Source organism: Coturnix japonica, chromosome 3, assembly GCF_001577835.2.
Source record: "Coturnix japonica isolate 7356 chromosome 3, Coturnix japonica 2.1, whole genome shotgun sequence".
In the NCBI taxonomy this organism is placed as follows: domain Eukaryota; kingdom Metazoa; phylum Chordata; class Aves; order Galliformes; family Phasianidae; genus Coturnix; species Coturnix japonica.
Genome location: NC_029518.1, coordinates 28,404,599 through 28,422,594, shown reverse-complemented (window position 1 = coordinate 28,422,594; position 17,996 = coordinate 28,404,599). Strand labels below are relative to the sequence as shown.

At 35.5% G+C, this 17,996-nt stretch overlaps 1 protein-coding gene across 8 annotated transcripts in view; it reads left to right on the top strand.

Moving 5' to 3' along the window:
• BIRC6 (baculoviral IAP repeat containing 6) overlaps window positions 1–17,996 on the top strand; it is a 151,134-nt gene that overhangs the window by 47,144 nt on the left and 85,994 nt on the right. For 3 of the 8 annotated variants that reach the window (XM_015857673.2, XM_015857675.2, XM_015857672.2), the window contains exons 24-41: window positions 42–229; window positions 893–1,207; window positions 1,605–1,704; window positions 2,183–2,397; window positions 2,577–2,785; window positions 3,101–3,447; window positions 4,371–4,590; window positions 5,549–5,682; window positions 8,161–8,298; window positions 9,022–9,164; window positions 9,750–9,881; window positions 11,746–11,961; window positions 13,413–13,596; window positions 13,964–14,119; window positions 14,461–14,594; window positions 15,563–15,716; window positions 16,459–16,575; window positions 17,320–17,474. In XM_015857673.2, coding sequence (XP_015713159.1) covers window positions 42–229; window positions 893–1,207; window positions 1,605–1,704; window positions 2,183–2,397; window positions 2,577–2,785; window positions 3,101–3,447; window positions 4,371–4,590; window positions 5,549–5,682; window positions 8,161–8,298; window positions 9,022–9,164; window positions 9,750–9,881; window positions 11,746–11,961; window positions 13,413–13,596; window positions 13,964–14,119; window positions 14,461–14,594; window positions 15,563–15,716; window positions 16,459–16,575; window positions 17,320–17,474 — 3,257 coding nt within the window. The remainder of the gene's footprint in view (window positions 1–41; window positions 230–892; window positions 1,208–1,604; window positions 1,705–2,182; window positions 2,398–2,576; window positions 2,786–3,100; window positions 3,448–4,370; window positions 4,591–5,548; window positions 5,683–8,160; window positions 8,299–9,021; window positions 9,165–9,749; window positions 9,882–11,745; window positions 11,962–13,412; window positions 13,597–13,963; window positions 14,120–14,460; window positions 14,595–15,562; window positions 15,717–16,458; window positions 16,576–17,319; window positions 17,475–17,996) is intronic. The other 5 variants (XM_015857677.2, XM_015857676.2, XM_015857679.2 and 2 more) reach the window with 3 other exon arrangements.

The following is a 17,996-nucleotide window of genomic DNA, read 5'->3' as shown; positions in this document are numbered from 1 at the left end:
ATGATTTTGGTTTTGTTTGTTTGTTGTTTGTTCCATGCCAGTGAGTACTTTTGGGGTTACCCCAGCAGTTGGTGGTCTCTCATCTGGAACAGTTGGGGAAGCCTCGACAGCACTGAGTTCAGCAGCCCAGGTAGCTTTGCAGTCTCTCTCTCATGCAATGGCCTCAGCCGAGCAACAGCTCCAGGTGCTGCAAGAGAAACAGCAGCAGCTTTTGAAGCTTCAGCAACAGGTTGGAGGCTATTTGGATATTTTTTAATGCTGTCTCTAAACTTCAAAAGCTGAGGAAAGTGATTGCAGAGCTGGTCAATATTCTTTTTTTTCTTTTTTCCTTTTTTTTTTTTTTTTTTTTCTCGTAGTGCATTTGAGGAAGGAACAGCTCTGGACCGAGGATTTCCTCTCATTAAGCAAAATACTGAGTTTCTACATGCTGTTTTGGTCTTCAGACTTCTTTTTTTCTGTATTTACAGAGTGGGGAATTTATTATCAAAACTTAATATTAATACATAGGAATATCAATCTGTGGAATTAAGAAAGCTCACTGAAATGAAAAGCACTGTTGTAGATGTGGGGTAGTACCAGCGATAAAGCCATTCTCAGAATGCAGTTTGTGTTGACACTGTGTTGACTCTGCTCTGTTGTTTAGTATTGGGCTTTTTTAAAATTACTTTTCTTGATCACTCAACTTAGCTACTTATTTGCTCATGTTCTTCAGTAAGGGAGGTCAAACTGAGTACAGTTTCTTTTTTCATCTTATAGTAGATAGTTCGCATTCTTATGTGGCAGTTGTGAATTTCTTAAGTCTAGCTTATACTGAAAGCTAAGCTTGTTGCTCAGTACTATGCCTGTGTTCATAAGCAGTCATCTACATATGTTGCTTTAATTTGCCCCGCAGAAAGCAAAGCTGGAAGCAAAATTACATCAGACAACAGCAGCAGCTGCAGCAGCAGCATCAGCAGTTGGTCCTGTTCACAACTCTGTGCCTTCTAATCCCGTAGCAGCCCCAGGGTTCTTCATTCATCCTTCAGATGTAATTCCACCCACACCGAAAACAACTCCTCTGTTCATGACTCCTCCTTTGACTCCACCTAATGAGGCAGTTTCTGCTGTTATCAGTGCAGAGCTTGCTCAGCTTTTCCCTGGTTCAGTCATTGATCCTCCAACAGTTAACCTTGCTGCACATAACAAAAATGCAAGCAAGTCTAGAACGGTAATTATTTTCTTTTTACAGAAATGAAATGATGTTAGTCATATCAGGGTATAATTTGTACTTGAGTGCTAGTAGGTACTAGTTTATTTGAGTGAGATGTGAAAATTATCACCGAGTTTAGATTGTATAAAAAAAAAGACTTTATGAAAGTAAATTACGGTTACATACCTCAAACGATTTCTTTAATTTGAAGCTAGTTTAACATTATAAGAGTTATTAATCATTAGAACCTAGTAGTTAATATATTTTGCTGCTGCATGCTCAAATATAAATGGAGTGCCGGTGTCTGGACGTCTTTAAGTTGTAAGAGGTTTTCTTAGAGTTTCTTGTAATGTGTAGTTTATTACAAATGCTCACACTAATGATTTAATTCTAATGTTGTTTTCCTCTTCCTCAGAATCCACTCGGATCTGGTCTTGCTCTTGCTATATCTCATGCTTCACATTTCCTTCAACCTCCACCTCATCAATCAATTATTATAGAGCGAATGCACTCAGGTAAAACCAAAATTCTATTAATGATGTTCTTTCTAATAAATGTTTTCTAACAAGTTAAATATTTTTTAGGGTCTTCCATCAGTTGCTTAGCTGCAGTCTTACTTGTCTTTCTAAAGGAAACAAAGTTGTGTTTGCGTTTCCATTTTATCTGGAAGTTTAGGCCAGTGATGTTTTCCAAGTCGAAGAATCCTTGGGAGATCCACAGAGGGGATAATGTATGTTGGGTCATTGGAAAGAGCATCAGTTTTGAAGTAATGCATAAAAGGTGTAACAGCATATATGAAGTTGAACCCCCAGTTTTCTTTTAGTGAATACATGCTAGGTTGAGAGATTTTGAGTCTGTGCCGTTATGTTGAACCTCAAATATACACCGTTTTGAACAATATAGAAAAAAGATTTGTTGTTTGAGGAGTAACATCTCTTCACTGACTAGCATGCACTGGTATTCTATCTAGGCAATCCTGTGCTTTTCCCATAGGAGCAAGAAGATTTGTGACCTTAGATTTTGGAAGGCCTATATTGCTGACAGATGTATTGATACCCACTTGCGGAGATTTGGCCTCTTTGTCAATTGATATCTGGACTTTGGGAGAAGAAGTGGATGGAAGGCGATTGGTAGTGGCTACTGATATTAGCACACACTCATTGATTTTACATGACCTGTTGCCACCACCAGTTTGCAGATTTATGAAGGTGAGAGGGAATGTGCTGAATCCTGTCTCTTTTAAACTCTTGATCATCATTAGAATGTGAGCTTCCTATAAGTCTTCAGATCTAACTTTAGTTGACTCTATACTTTTTTATGAGTTCTTTGGATTTATTTTGCCTGTTTTGATAGAATTGTACTACAGTAGTGTTGTTTTCTCTTCCAGATCACTGTTATTGGTCGATATGGTAGTACAAACGCCAGAGCAAAAATTCCATTAGGATTTTATTATGGTCATACCTATATCTTGCCCTTTGAAAATGAGCTGAAATTAATGCATGATCCCCTCAGAGGAGAAGGCGAAGCTGCAAATCAGCCAGAAATTGACCAACATTTAGCAATGATGGTTGCATTGCAAGAGGACATACAATGCAGGTTAGAAAAAAATATGCACATTTACTAGTTATTTTAACTTCTAGCACTGCAATAATCCTACTGTGTCTTTTTTCTTCTTGTGCTATTCTTCAGATTAAAAACAAACAAACAAAATAAACCTCTTTTCTTTGCTTTAGAGTTGTTACATTGAGTATGTCTATACTATTAACATAGATTGTAGTGTGTTTATTTTTTTAATATCTCTTTTAACAATGCATTCAGAATGAACTGCAAGTCCCCTTTTGGCAAGATGATTGCCAGATGTATTGCCTCTCACTAATGTTTATTGAGTTGTGCTGTAATGTTTCCTTCTAGGTATAATTTGGCCTGTCATCGGCTAGAAATCCTTCTGCAGAGTATTGACCTACCACCACTCAATAGTGCTAACAACGCCCAGTACTTTTTACGAAAGCCAGACAAGGCAGTGGAAGAAGATAGCAGAGTATTTTCTGCTTACCAGGACTGCATTCAGCTACAGCTTCAACTCAATTTGGCTCACCATGCTGTTCAGAGGCTCAAAGTAGCTTTAGGTGCAAGCAGGAAAACCCTGAAGGAGCAATCAGATCCAAAAGAATTGATTCAGATGTCATCAACAGAACAGTTGCGCACTATCATTAGATATTTGCTGGATACTTTGCTTAGTTTGCTTCATTCTTCCAATGGTGAGTATTTTTTCAGGTTTCAGTGTTTTTGTCAGGTTTGTGGAAGCAGTTTGCAAGTTTTTCATTTTCTTGATCTGTATATTCCCCTTATTAAGCTTTGAAATTATATTCTGATAGTTTTACTATGGGTTTAATATTGAGAAACGTACAGCGTACGGATTGACCAATTGCACCAAGCTGACCTAACCACTTCCTGCTTCCAAAAAGGATTTAAGAGGATATGTTAAAGTCCTTCCACCTTTTCCCTAATCCCAGTTGCATTTTCCTTCATTCAGATACCCCTCTGAGTCTCCTGGAGACTATTTCAATTTGTTTAAGTAACTGAAGATCGTCCAGGCAGAGAAGTGATGTTGATTTTATCAGTTTAACAAAGGATCATGGAGCTGGATTAAACAGTTAGAAGTGGAGTGAGAAAGCAAAGATTATTTCTATGGGGGAAGAATAAAAACATAAAGGCTATACTTAGTTACTGATTTTTAGAACCGAGTAAGCATTTTTTTTCCTAAGCTTAACATTGAAGTAGTCATTGGAGAATCAAAACAAGCAAACAAACAACAAAAAAATTCTCAGGCAAACCCAACAACAACAAAAAGCCACTAGTAAATATGGAACATTGTTCTCTAAATAGACAGGCCTATCTGTCTTGCAGCTCTCTCTGTGCTGGTTGGCTCTTAATTGTGGCAGTTTGATTCTGCTTCATGATTTGGATTTCACCAAATGGCCTGGTCTTTAGGGTTTTCCTGTAAGTTATCATTTCCCTAGACACTGCCCTCTCCTGCTTTCCTTTCCCACCACAATTAATATCCTCGTCATTATTTTAGAAACTTCTTAGGAGCTTTTTCTTCCTGTCATCAGGCCATACTGGCTGTAATAGTATCATATGCTGCCCTTAAACATGATTGCTTATTCTCTTTTCTTAAAAGGACATTCTGTTCCTGTGGTTCTACAAAGTACTTTTCATGCTCAAGCTTGTGAAGAATTGTTTAAACACCTGTGTATCAGTGGGACTCCAAAAATACGCTTGCATACCGGTCTTCTGCTTGTTCAGCTGTGTGGAGGAGAAAGGTGGTGGGGTCAGTTTCTCTCAAATGTACTGCAGGAATTATATAATTCTGAGCAACTTCTCATATTCCCACAAGACAGGTAAGGTCTAAGTCTATATACATGTGTATATATATATATATATATATATATATGCATATATATATACATGATCTGTGGATCACATCTATATAATTCCACAGTTTGTAACTAAACATATCAGTTTACAAAGATGTGACCAAATAATGTACATCTGTCTGTTCCACTGGCACAAAAAAATAGTTCTGAAAGCACTGCAAATGATGAATGTTGGTTTTTAGAGTTTTTTTGCATGTTTGGTGCTTATACCACAATAACCTGCTGTTTTTCTTTACTTGGAAGATAGTCCAAGAACGTCAGCGTTCTTCACGTATCTGGGTTATTTCCAGTGTTATGAATTGCCTTCTACTTTATCAGGCTTTAATACACCTTTGTCACATGGCTGCTCTTCTAATTTTTGGCATTATGAATGAGACAGAAAAGCACAGTTTGCATTTAATACATAAGTCTTCTCTGAAATAAGAGCAAACAAGTGTAGAGCTGAATAACAAATGTTAAATGTGTTGGTTCTTGTGTTATTTTAATCTAACTTATTTGCTGTTCTATAGCTTTTTGCCTTTGGTCATTTAGATTATCATACTTCTTATAAATTGATTAATTTAAGGGTATAATAATATATGGATTTTAATCATTAATTCCTGCTACTCAGTATATCACATGGTATAAGAAATAAAACAGATGAAGTCTTGTTTTGGAAGGCAGACAGAGTAGGATGCTCTGCATGTAACTACTGACCTCTTGAGGGTGAAATAGAAAATGTGTAATCTAAAATACTGCATTATCCTTTTTTGACAGAATATCTTGAAATCTAGTCTACTTGCTGAGCCAGTGTTGCTTTCTCTAGCAATCTGCTGGTATCTCATATAAAAGCTTAGGGGACTAGTGATCTAGAAGGGGTGTTTCATAATATGATGGAACTTGGAAGGGAAATTAAGTCTTAAATATTTTATTTTATTTTTAGGGTCTTCATGTTACTTTCTTGCATTGGACAAAGATCACTTAGCAACAGCGGTGTTTTAGAGAGTTTGCTTAATCTCCTGGATAACCTTCTGTCACCACTGCAACCACATTTACCTGTGCACAGAAGAACTGAAGGTAGCCCTCTTATTTGGGAAACTATATTTTTATATTCGCTATATGTTGAAAATTTACAAGATTAGCTCACAGTTTTTGGTGTATTAAAAGAAGAAATTGCTTTTGTTTATTATATTTCTGAAACACAGATGTCTTTTAAAATGTGCTAAAAAATTCTTGTTCTTTAGGTGCTAAGAGGTGTTTTCCCCCAGTAAACACAAACAAAATCTATTTGCATCTAGGAAGCCCTTTAAAAACGTAGCTGAAAGTGGAAGGAATACACAAGGTTTACAGAGCTCTGATGACTCCGGTGATTTACTTTGGATTTTAGCCTTTTGGGAGGAGGTGTCTGGTTTTGCTCATAAGATCCCATTTAACTTTCAAGCGTTATACATGAAACATGGCCATGAAGATGTGTTCTTTTAGTTTCTGGAAGCTGCATGTTGGGGTTTTTGTTTTGTTTTGTAACCACAAGGATTTTCTTGACCCTAAAAATTACTGAAATTTTATTCTCTAAACTTGATCTTTGAGCATTTTCTTGACTATTCTAAGCCTGAAACAAATGCTTGATTTTAAAGACTAGTCTTGGCTACTTCATAGGTTATGTACGTGTAGCAGAGCATTACGGATGATTTGCTACTGAAAATTCCTAGCCTTGTAAAGTTGGTAAATACCAGCTGAGACTCTTTCCCTTGTCTCCTGTCATAAACAAGCCTCAAGCTGGTGTCAGGCTGTCCTATTTATTGCTTCTTCTTGGTCTGCCATGTACTTTCTCTTGGCCTTATCTTGGCCATATCCTGTTGTAGTCTCTAACTAGTCTGAGGGAAACCCAGCCTTACGTCTCCTCTACCTCTGTTTGCACTCTCCCCACAGCTGCCAATTCCTTTCATAACTCTTGCCTTACTAGTTGTCCTCACGGAGGACTTTAGGAAGCAGGAGAAGTAACTGATACTTCAGAGCTTTATTTGCTGGTCTTCCAGCTTACTTCCTCCTGGACAGTACAGGTAAGTACTAGGGCACTATTATGTGTGATGGAAGCCTCAGGTATGGCAGAAGAAATGGCTGTTTGAGAACGGTCACGCATAACTAAGAGTGAAAGGGGTAAAAACTTAGTGGGGAAAGAGTCGGAAAACAACAGGCAATGAAAGCAAGAGGTGAGCATTGTGGATTTGTGAAATTTCAGGCAGAAGGAAAAAATGAATAAACAAAAGATTCTTGGAGGGAGAGAGAAAAGCTGGAAATTCTGATTTTTTAAGAGGCAGAAGACAAAGAAATATGTTTCTAGAAACAGAAATATGAAAATTTATATACTTCACTCTCCAGCAGATTCCTTCCTTTTTGTTTTGCAAGTCATAACAGTTGCCAGTGCTACTCATTTCTATCCTTGCAGTTTAGTATACAGTTCCTGCAGAGGTGATGGAGAGGCCTCCTGTTCCTCTGCCTAATTGAAATGGGCTGATTTCAGACCATTTCAGGCCTTCATCCTATTGCTTTGGCTGCCAGCAACGAGATGTGATTTTGGACATGGTGTTTTTAAGCCTTAGTGTTCTTGTTTGAGCTGAAATGAATAATGATTTGATTTGTCTACAGCTTAATTCAGTATCATTGCTTGAAAAGTGTAGCATGGCTAAATACAGCTCAACACTGTGCACAGATATGAAACTGTGTATGAAACATGTAGTACTGCTAAGTTTATAAGTTTATAATATATAAAAGAGTGCAGTTTGCATAGTGACAGTAATCCAGTGTTCATTAATTGCAAGGTTTCTGATTTTTATTGTGTACTCATGAATTCATTTTAGAACTGTTGATTTAGGTTTATTTACTTATACAAAGATTTTCTTGCATGGTTTGTAAGATACATTTTATTTCTGCCTGTATTGCATTTAGAGTGAGACTGAAATAGGTGATAGCAAGCCATTAGTGCCACCAGCATGGTTCATCTCGTCTGAATTCAGTCTTGGCTTTTCTGATCGTGGCTTGAATGGCTATGTGAAAAATACATTTTAAAGGAGTAAAAATGAAGCTTTGTGAGTGCACAGTTATAATGGCCTTGTAAGAGCCCTTGGTAACAGAGGAATTTCAAGCTTTGGAATTAGTCATCTGACTTATGAGCTTTAATGAGAACAGCTGTCATTCTGTGTTTAATATTTAGGAAACTTCAGCATAGAATTTTGGACTCTTTTTTTAAATCCAACTAAATTTCTACCATAAACAGTAGGGTGAAGCTTTTCACTTCTGACTTTGTCAGCTTAAGAGAAATGGGACCTTTGCTATTGTGCCTGAGTGCTACACCAAATATTTGATTTCTTGTCACGCGTATAAGTGCTTAGTTACTATTGTCTCATCAGGGGAAGAAAAAAGAAAAAGAAAAAAGAGAAACAAAAGACATGCTTGTAAACTACTGAGATGTGTGCCATTTAGTTCCTATTGTGATTTTTTAAAATTATTTTGTTACAGTTTCCAAACTATTAAGGCACTCAAATCTTTCTTTTTAAGGAGTGTTAGATATTCCCATGATCAGCTGGGTTGTAATGCTGGTATCCAGACTACTGGATTATGTAGCTACTGTTGAAGATGAAGCAGCCACAGCCAAGAAACCTCTGAATGGAAAAGAGAGGGAACGTTTTTTGACAGGTGTGCAATACTGATATTTAATTACTTAACAAAGCTTATTTCTGCGGGTATTTGTTTTGGAGCTGTTCATATACTTAAAATACATCTTTGATTTGTTTGAAAAATGAGATTTATAAATGAATTGTGTTCATTTTTATTTGTACTGTTGTCTACTTCACTACCTTTTATTTTTTTTAGAAATGACTTTTTAAAGTGATAAAAGTAAATGTAGTTTTATTTTGTACAATGTCATTATATTATCCTGTAACTCGTAGACCAGTCAATTGAGAGTCTACCATGTTGAGACAACGTTTGCATTGTGAAAAGATACACTAGTATGGCTTCATGCCTGTTTGATTATTTGTTGTTGTACATGCACGGAGTACATTTAAATTCATTTTTTATTACTGTTTTATTTTTAAGTGGAATAGCAGTTTTCTTTGAACTGCTTTTCTGAAAATGAAAGTTGGAAAGCTTTTCCTTTTTGGCTTTTTTTACCAAGGCTCTTCAGTTATTTGTATTTAGTTTAAAATTAATAAGAACAAGCAATTGAAAATTGTGCAGAAATATTACCATCACCCTTTCACAGAATCACAGAATCACCTTTCACTAAGAGTTCTGTATTTTGCTCATTTCCTTAATATTTCTAGTTGCTAACCCTTGCCATGTGAATGTTTTTCTTTGGAGTTAAGTGAAACTTAATGTGACTAATATCTACTTGTTCTATTTCTCTATTTCCATTAGGAAACCAATGGAGTTTTATAAATAATAGCCTGCACACTCAGAGTTTGAGTAGATCTACTAAAGGCAACAGTAGCCTCGATAGATTGTATTCTCGAAAGATCAGAAAACAGCTTGTTCATCATAAACAGGTGACTTCTGACACGGTAGTGGCTATTTTCATGGAAGATACTGTATATATAGCGTATTTTATTTCTTGAGCGAACAGCTTTGGCCTTGGGACTCATTCAGCTTTGCTTTCGTGCAGTCTAATTCTGTAGCTGCAGAGGATGCCTATTTTCTTTGACGTTTGTCTCAAAGTATGGGGCATGGCATCTGTTGGGAGAACAAACGTTGGAATGTTCTGTTGAGTTCTTTGACCCACATAGGGTAACAAGTAAAATTTACTTTCTATGTAAATCTGAGTGCATCAGGGTGCAGCTCCCAAGCTGTTACATAACAGTGGGTAATTCTTAAGATATGAAATTTTCATTTCTAAATACAACAGTGTGGTTTTTATGACCCATTTATAAGCATGAATGTCTTCAGCTTTAAAAAATACTGATTTTTATTTATTTATTTTTAAACTTTGTTTGGAGACTGGTAGCCCCTGAAGATGTCTCAGTTAAAGCTATTTATACAACCACATTTAAAAAACTCAGGTTACAGCTTGATATCATGTGAAAATATGGATCCTTTTAACATCTTATTGCTTAGATTTTCATTTTTTTCCTATTAACATTTTCTTTTAGCAACTTAACTTATTAAAAGCAAAGCAGAAGGCTTTGGTGGAACAGATGGAAAAAGAGAAAATACAAAGCAACAAAGGATCGTCATACAAACTTTTAGTAGAACAGGCAAAACTAAAGCAGGCTACTTCCAAGGTATGATGCTCTGAAATTGTAATTGACTTCTTGTTCTATGCGTGAAAAGAGCTGTTCCTGCAAAGCAGTGTTTGTCCAATGTTAAACGATCTTTAGTGTTTTTCATCATGGCTGCTATCAAGGATTCTTTGATGCAGAGTACAGCAGCCATCTGGAAATTTCTCACACTGGGAAAATTGGTTTACCCTTCGGCATTTTGACTGGTAATCCTTTACCTTTGGGAATACTAGTCATATCATTGAACAGCAGGTAACACATACGGATAGAAATTAGAAATAGCATTTTATATGCCTGCTTGTTACATATAGTACTCTTCTGAATACAGTCCTGGCTGAGTTAGAAGAAAATAATAATACATCTGAGCAGCTCCCCAGACTAAGAAATATAACTTCCGAAAAGTATTGTATAATTTATGGCATATTGCAGTAAGCTCTAGGTACTGAAATTGAATGTGATAGTAAAGGAATTAACTTGATTACGAGGTAAGATGCTAAAATTTAGAGGTCTCTCAAGTTGGTTTTGTGGACTTTTCTTAAAAGTACACAAAAAGAAAAAAAATAGATACCAAAATTAAGCATCTCTTTATTTCTGTTTAGTTCCAGTTTATGAATGTAAATTATTAATCTGTTTGTATGACTGAGAATAGGATTGTGAAATAAGATTATGGAATATTGGACTTTAGAGGCATTTTGAAGAAAAAATTTTAAATAGTTTCCAGTAACTACAAAAAAAGAAAACTTGAAGTTTAAAAACTAGCCTAAAAAATAAAGCCGTATGTTTTCACCAACTCTGCTTGTCATGAGCTGTTCTTTCCTGCACTATCCTCTGCTTTATTCCAGCACGTTATATTGGGAGGACTGTTATAACAGGTCTGCTCCAGCAGTGACCCCCTTGAGACATCTTTTAATGATTCACTGGCAGAAATATGCTGTCTAGCTATTTAAGTTTCACTTTATAGCAGCCATGTTGCATCCAGATACGCATGTTGAACTAAAAATTTTATATTGAAGTATCTTAACATCTAGTTATGGTATTATTGTACATTGGATAGTTGCATTTCATGTGGTTTTTACTACTTCACCTACTAATCACTTCCAGTTATGACAAGCTGTGTGTAACCTAAAATATTTATTGCTTTTTGGAGAAAGCTGAAACCTTTTGTTTTAGTAATTAGTTATTTGGTCTGTTTCAGTATCTAGGAGATGTGAGGTTATAAGAGGCTTTTGTGTTACCTAATTTCAGACTCCTTTTGTAGCTGGTACAATGAGCTGAACTACTAAATGAGTGTCTTTAATGAATGGTAGGATTATTAAAAGCACATTCTTTCCTCCACTGAATTGGTAGCATCAATATTAAAAAATAAATAAATAAATAAAAAGAAGTAGTTTAAAGCTCTGATCAATTATTGAATTTAGTTTATAGTGTTTAATGTATGCTTCATAACCTGTTAATGTTATGATTGTTGGATGTTGTTGAGCATTCTTCTAATGTGATGAACTGAAAGTAAGCAGTCTTATTTTAAGTGTAAATTTCAATATATATGTCTGCAGTTCACTTCATGCTAACAATAGTTTTATATGCAGGTGGTGAGAAAGAAGCTTATGAAATACATATACATTATATGTTTTAAGGCAAACATTAAGACTTAAATGGCACTTGTGCGGAACTGAATAACTTGGTTATTGCTCAGTCACCTGAGACAATATGCTGCCAAAATAAATTTCTGCTAGTAAAGCCTTAATTCCATTTCAGATTCTCATATACTCCTAGACTCTACTGTTACTGCTGCCTCAGATTTTTGCTTGGAAGAGATCCAGAGCTTAGTCTTAAAATATGTAACTTGTTTCAAATTCCATTTCTATAGCACTTCAAGGATTTAATACGTTTACGTCGTACTGCGGAATGGCCTCGTTCTACTTTGGATACAGAAGTATCAACAACAAAGGAAACTCCAGAAATTGAGCCTCTTCCCTTTACACTGGCACATGAACGTTGTATTTCTGTAGTGCAGAAGCTGGCACTCTTCCTTTTGTCTATGGATTTCACTTGTCATGCAGATTTACTTCTGTTTGTCTGTAAGGTAAACAGAATATGAAATGCTATTCTACAGTTGCAATGTGTATCACATTAGATTAATTTTCTATTACTTCTTTCTGATTGGTTGATGATAAAAGTTAACTGTAACATTAAAATTTCTGGTAATATGTGGTGAGGTAGGTTCTTTGATCTGCCACCTTTTCTGTAACTGATGGTATGATGGCTTCAAAATCACCTAGAGAGTGTAACTTTGAGAGTTCTAACATTTAACATAGTAATAATACCAATTTTTTTGGTAACCAAAATCTAATCTTCATGGAAATGACATATATTACATATCTTTATGGTATTAAAAACAAACAAGCTGGAAGAACTTGACTGTTTTGCTATCACTATATTAAGTAGTTGAAGGTCTTTTCCATTAGTCTGAACACAAGATTTTGAGTCACTGTAGCAGTTTGCTTCATTGATTCATTCTGTGATTCTGTGAATGTAAAGTGTTGCTTCCCGAAAAAGAACTACACTTAGTGCAGTATCAACTCCACTCAGCTCTATCATCATTGTTGAATATTATTTCGTAGAATCATACGGTGGTTTGGATTTGAAGGGACCTTAAAGTTCCATCCCCTCCTGTCATGTGCGGGGATATTACGCACTAGATCAGGTTGCCCAGAGCCCCATCCACCCTGGCCTTGAACAGTTCTTGGGATGAGGTATCCTCCTGTTCTGGTGCCTCACCACCCTCATAGTGAAGAGTTTCTTCTTTCAGTCTGATCTAAATGTACTGTTTTAGTTTAAAACCATTTCCCATAGTATTTTGGTGCATTCTTCTTTTTTGTTTATATTCCGTCCAATACATTTGAACTTTTTTTCTGTTTGGATAAAATACTGTGGATTATCGAAAGGTTTGTGTGTGTAGGATGTTCCTTTCTAAAGACGATTTTGTTGTGCCATCTAGTGTGCTCTTCTGAACTGTTGTGATGCAGGTGTTTATATTTGATCCATAACCTTAATATGGATCATCTTAAACATGCTTGAGAAATGGAAGTAGTACTCTGATTTGGTTTTTCATTCCAAAATTACTCAGCCTTTGAAGGCTGCACAAGGCATTTCTAAAGTGTTTGGAGATATTTTTGTAGCTTCACTTTGCTATAAAAACATTTCTAATCAGAGTTTCCTAATATTTAATTGATTTATTTATTTTAAGTTCTTGAACTAAACTGAGGGAAAATGAGGACCACAGTGTTTTCCTTTGAGCCAGAAATGATAGGCACTTTTGCTGATAGAGAGTGAAAATCTCTAGTAATAAAGTGGACAGGTAAATTTCATGGTTGAATTGTGTTTCCACATTGTTTTTAGGAATGCTGATTCTCAAGTAGTCAGTATTTGCATATAGGAATTGAAAGAGATTTAGTCACAATTTTGATGACTTAATGTTTTTGAGAGGGAAGAGTGGGGGAGATTCAGTACAGTTATATTTTTCTATCTTTTCAGGTTCTTGCTAGAATTGCAAATGCTACAAGACCAACGATTCATTTATGTGAGATTGTAAATGAAACTCAGTTGGAAAGATTGTTGCTCCTTCTTGTTGGAACTGACTTTAACAGAGGAGACATTTCTTGGGGAGGAGCATGGGCTCAGTATTCTCTGACTTGTATGCTGCAGGATATTCTAGCAGGTTTGTTTTAAATTCATAACCTTCAGGCACTATCTGGCTTACGCTAAAAACTTGTTTTCTTCAGGGTTTTTTTGAGTTATTGTCATTTTAGAATCTCCTGACTGTTGGAAAAAAGTTGTATATTTCACAAGCAAATTAAGATTAGATTGCAATAAGTGCATTAAAATATTTTATATAAATTAATTAAAACCTGAGTAAGAATTCCTTCTGCACTGAATAGTCAAGTGTGTATATATACGATCCCAATTATTTGAAAAAAATCAGAACTCCTCCCTTCAGAAAAAGTGAGCACTTGAAGAATTTAGAGTTCGGTGGAAAAACTGGAATGAAATTTGAAATGAAGTTGTGTGCTTGATGCCACGTATAGGAGAATTGCTGGCACCTATAGCGGCTGAAGCTATGGAAGAAGGTGCTTTGGGAGAGGATGCTGGCGCTTCAGCTGGGGATTCTGATGACTCTCTTCAGCCATCCGCAGTTCAATTAGTGGAAACAATAGATGAGCCTTTGACACATGACATCACAGGTAAATTATTCTGTGATCTTAAGTGTATGTTGCCTGCTGAGAAGTAATAAACAACCTTTGCTATAATTAATCTGTCAAAAATTCTGTAAAGATTTTTTTTATGATAGAACAATTAGTTTCTGAAAATAAAGGCAAGATGTGTATAATTCTTGATCTTAGTATGATGTCTGATGAGTAAAAAACTAGTATTTTTCTCATTATTTCAACAAAGCAAATTTGATATATGTTTCCACTAAGAGCTGTGTGTATTAAAAGCCTTAGCATTACCTGTGAAGTATATGATATATCCTTGTTTCATAAACTGTACTCGGTAATATTAAAACAGTCATAAACATTCAAAGGTGCTCCACCCCTGTCATCTTTGGAAAAAGATAAAGACATTGACCTTGAATTGCTGCAAGACCTGATGGAGGTTGATATTGATCCTTTGGATATTGATTTGGAAAAAGATCCCCTTGCAGCCAAAGTTTTCAAGGTATGATGCACCTGAGATTCCCTGTCCTTCCCAGTGAGTAGGCCTCATTTGAGTTAAGGTGAATTATTTTTTGCACCACTTGTTCAGACAGTACTGTTTTCTTATCTTTTCTATACTGTCTCGTGTTTTACACCTGATTACCTATCATGTTGAGTTTTTTTTCTTCAGATCTTCCTCAACCAAAATCTTCCACTCACTGCTTAATTTTTTTGACTCTATCCTTCATCTGTTATAATTGAGTGTGGCATTATCCTCCAGTCCACTTCACCCAGAGATATCTTCCTGGTCTTATTGTCCAATAGGATGTTGTCAAAAAAAAAAAAAAAAAAAAAACTAGCCAGAAAAACTCTTCCTTATTCCTTAAGATTTATTTTGCTTTTCTGTTTATGTAGGATGATAATTGACAGATCTTCAATTAAATACATTGTCTTATGCAGTTATGCAGTTTACCTTCTTGCAGTCTTTTACTACTATTTTCTCTTTTTCTTGTCATCCATATTCTTTCTTAGTGCCTTTAATTATTACATTTGGGTAGAGATTATTCAACTCTTTCTTTTGCAGAACCCAGTTCAAATAGCTCCTGAGCCTCACTAAGGCCACGAGGTTTCTTTAATAGTACATTAACAATATAGTATTGTATCTTTATTTATAGCTTCTCGAAATACCTGTGTGGTAACTCCACTTCCAAGTTGCTCATATATTTGTATCATATTGAGAAAAACTGATGATAAAACTTCTTTGGTCTTAGAGGCAATTAAATTGCTGGATTTTTGCAATCATTAGGGAAACAATAGTTTGTATGGCAACAAAATACTGCAACAAGTTTTTTACAGCTATTAGATCCAGTTTCCTGGTTTTATTTTCTTGTAATTTCCATGTTTGTTGTTTGTCATCATGAATTTCATTTTTGTGTTTGGGCAGTCTGAAGAGTTGCTGTTATTTTTTTCCTTTTTCATTTGCTTTTTAAGCCTATAAGCAGCACGTGGTATGATTACTGGGGTGCTGATTATGGTACCTACAATTACAATCCTTACATTGGAGGTGTTGGAATTCCAGTTGCAAAACCACCAGTAGCTACAGAGAAAAATGGATCACAGACTGTGAGTGTGTCTGTTTCTCAAGGTAAGCAATGAACTCTTGTGGTTATCTGTTTTGTGATACTGTATGCTACTTTTCAGTATATCAAGTTAGTGTTAGAAATAACTGCGTGCATTAAATGGAAATAAATTTTCTATATACCAGACTTTCTGTGAGTACTGAGAAAAGGTCTTGTGAAGGTCTTTATTTAAAACTGTGTCTAACATAGCTCAAAATCACATTTTCTGAAATTTTTGAAGGCACCTTTATGGTCAGTTTTAAGTTATTCCTGTTTTCTAGACAGAAATTTTTGAAGCTCTAAACTGGATGATATTTTGCATAGTTGTTCCTATTCTAAAGAGGGATAAGGCAGCATACTTGTTCATTTTTGAATGCTACTGCTAAGCAGGAGTGATTTTATAAATCTCTTCCCTGCCATACTTACTTTGGTTCTTGTTTGAGCAATTACTGTTAGGAAAAGTATTGGCTTAAACATGCAGATTTTGTTGTATGTGATATTAAGGTGACTGTAAAAATAAATGTGTGCATTTTATGAGAAATTTCTCTTCCTATTAATTACATATTTCACATCCATGAGGATCTTGTGTTCAGTTCAGAGTGTAAGTTGCTGGCATCATATAGTAATATTCACTTTTACATCAGATATGCTGAGATTTTTTTCAAGTTTAGTGTGGACCGTATATCTATATTGCTTGCACAGATAACTAGAGTAACTGACTATAATTGTCTTCGTTATAATTCAGTTTGACTCTGTTGCCCTGTGTAGCTTTAGATGCACGTCTAGAAGTTGGACTTGAACAGCAGGCTGAACTGATGTTGAAAATGATGTCCACTCTGGAGGCTGATTCCATTCTGCAAGCACTGACCAACACATCTCCTACATGTAATTATATATTGTCAAATTATTCTCTTCACATAATGACCATTGGGAAGTTATACTAATTTTTTCTGCAGTCACATAGCAGCTTAGAAGAAGCTGAATTTTGCTTTAATGATATTGTTAGGCTGTACTTTATAGATTTCTTCTTTTCAGATTTTTAAATTGTGTATATATACATATAAGACACTTTCTGAAGTTGCTCAAATAGGCAGGATTCCTTTTACAGTGCATAATAACACAATGGAAGAAGTAATTTTGTTTTCTCATCTATGAGCATCTAAACATTGTTTCCTATTTTTGTGAGGCTTAGTTATTACTTTCATTGTGAAATTTAAACTCTTTGAAAGCTGCTTCTTATTTGTTTCACCTATTCAGTGATAAAAGTGAAAATACTTAATAGTATTTTGAACTTGATTGTGCAATAAGCTTCTGTTGTCAAAATACCCGTGTTGCTGATTAAGTTTTATCAGGAAATTTCTGAAATACATCTTTAACAAGGGCCTGAATTTGGCTCGCTTTCCAAATAGTTTTTGTGAAGATATCTGACCTTCCAATATGCCTTTCGCAGTAGCATAGTTAGTAGTCCAACACAGATGAGCACCACAGTGAAGAGTGATCTGATAAATTATAGCATAAGCATGTTTCCCTTACATGTAAAAGAAGAAGAAATAAGTATGTAATTGCTTTTGCCAATTTTTACAAAATAATCTGCTGAGGTGGGGTACTTCTTTGTTTTGTTTCATACAGTAACCCAGTCTCCTACTGGAACAGATGATTCATTGCTAAGGGGATTGCATGCTGCTAACCAAAACGCCCAGCTGATTGTACAGCTGTCATCTATACCAATGCTGAGCGCGTGCTTCAACAAGCTATTTTCGATGTTACAAGTCCACCATGTTCAGGTATAGAATTGTGAACATTGAAATGTTTTAATAATATTTCTCTCTAAATTTGTAAAGTTCTCTTCCTGAATTTGTATTGCTTAGGATACAGTTAACCTGTCAGGTTATGTGCTTTGTGCACAAAACTTGTCATGGATAACAGTACCAATAATGTTATAGATTAGCTGCTGAAAGCTTGTTAGTAAATAGGGAATTTCTTGTTAGAATAGGTAAGTAGATAGGTGTCTTATTTTTTGTATTTAAAACGAGTTTGTAGGTTTAGTGGAAAGACAGTTGTTACCCAGTTATTACTGTTATAATAAACGTGCACTTGCCATCTGTGGAAGTTTTCAAGACCCAGCTGGTCTTGAAAACCAGGTCTCCAGCTCAATCTGTGTCTTAGTTGACTCTTCTCATAGAAGAAGGTTGGAATGGTTCTGTGATCCAAAATGTTAAAATGAGAGCTATGCTTTTTGAAAAATCATTAGTTTAAAAATGCTTTTCTTGATATATAAAAAGGAATGTAGTGTGTGTTATAGAAGT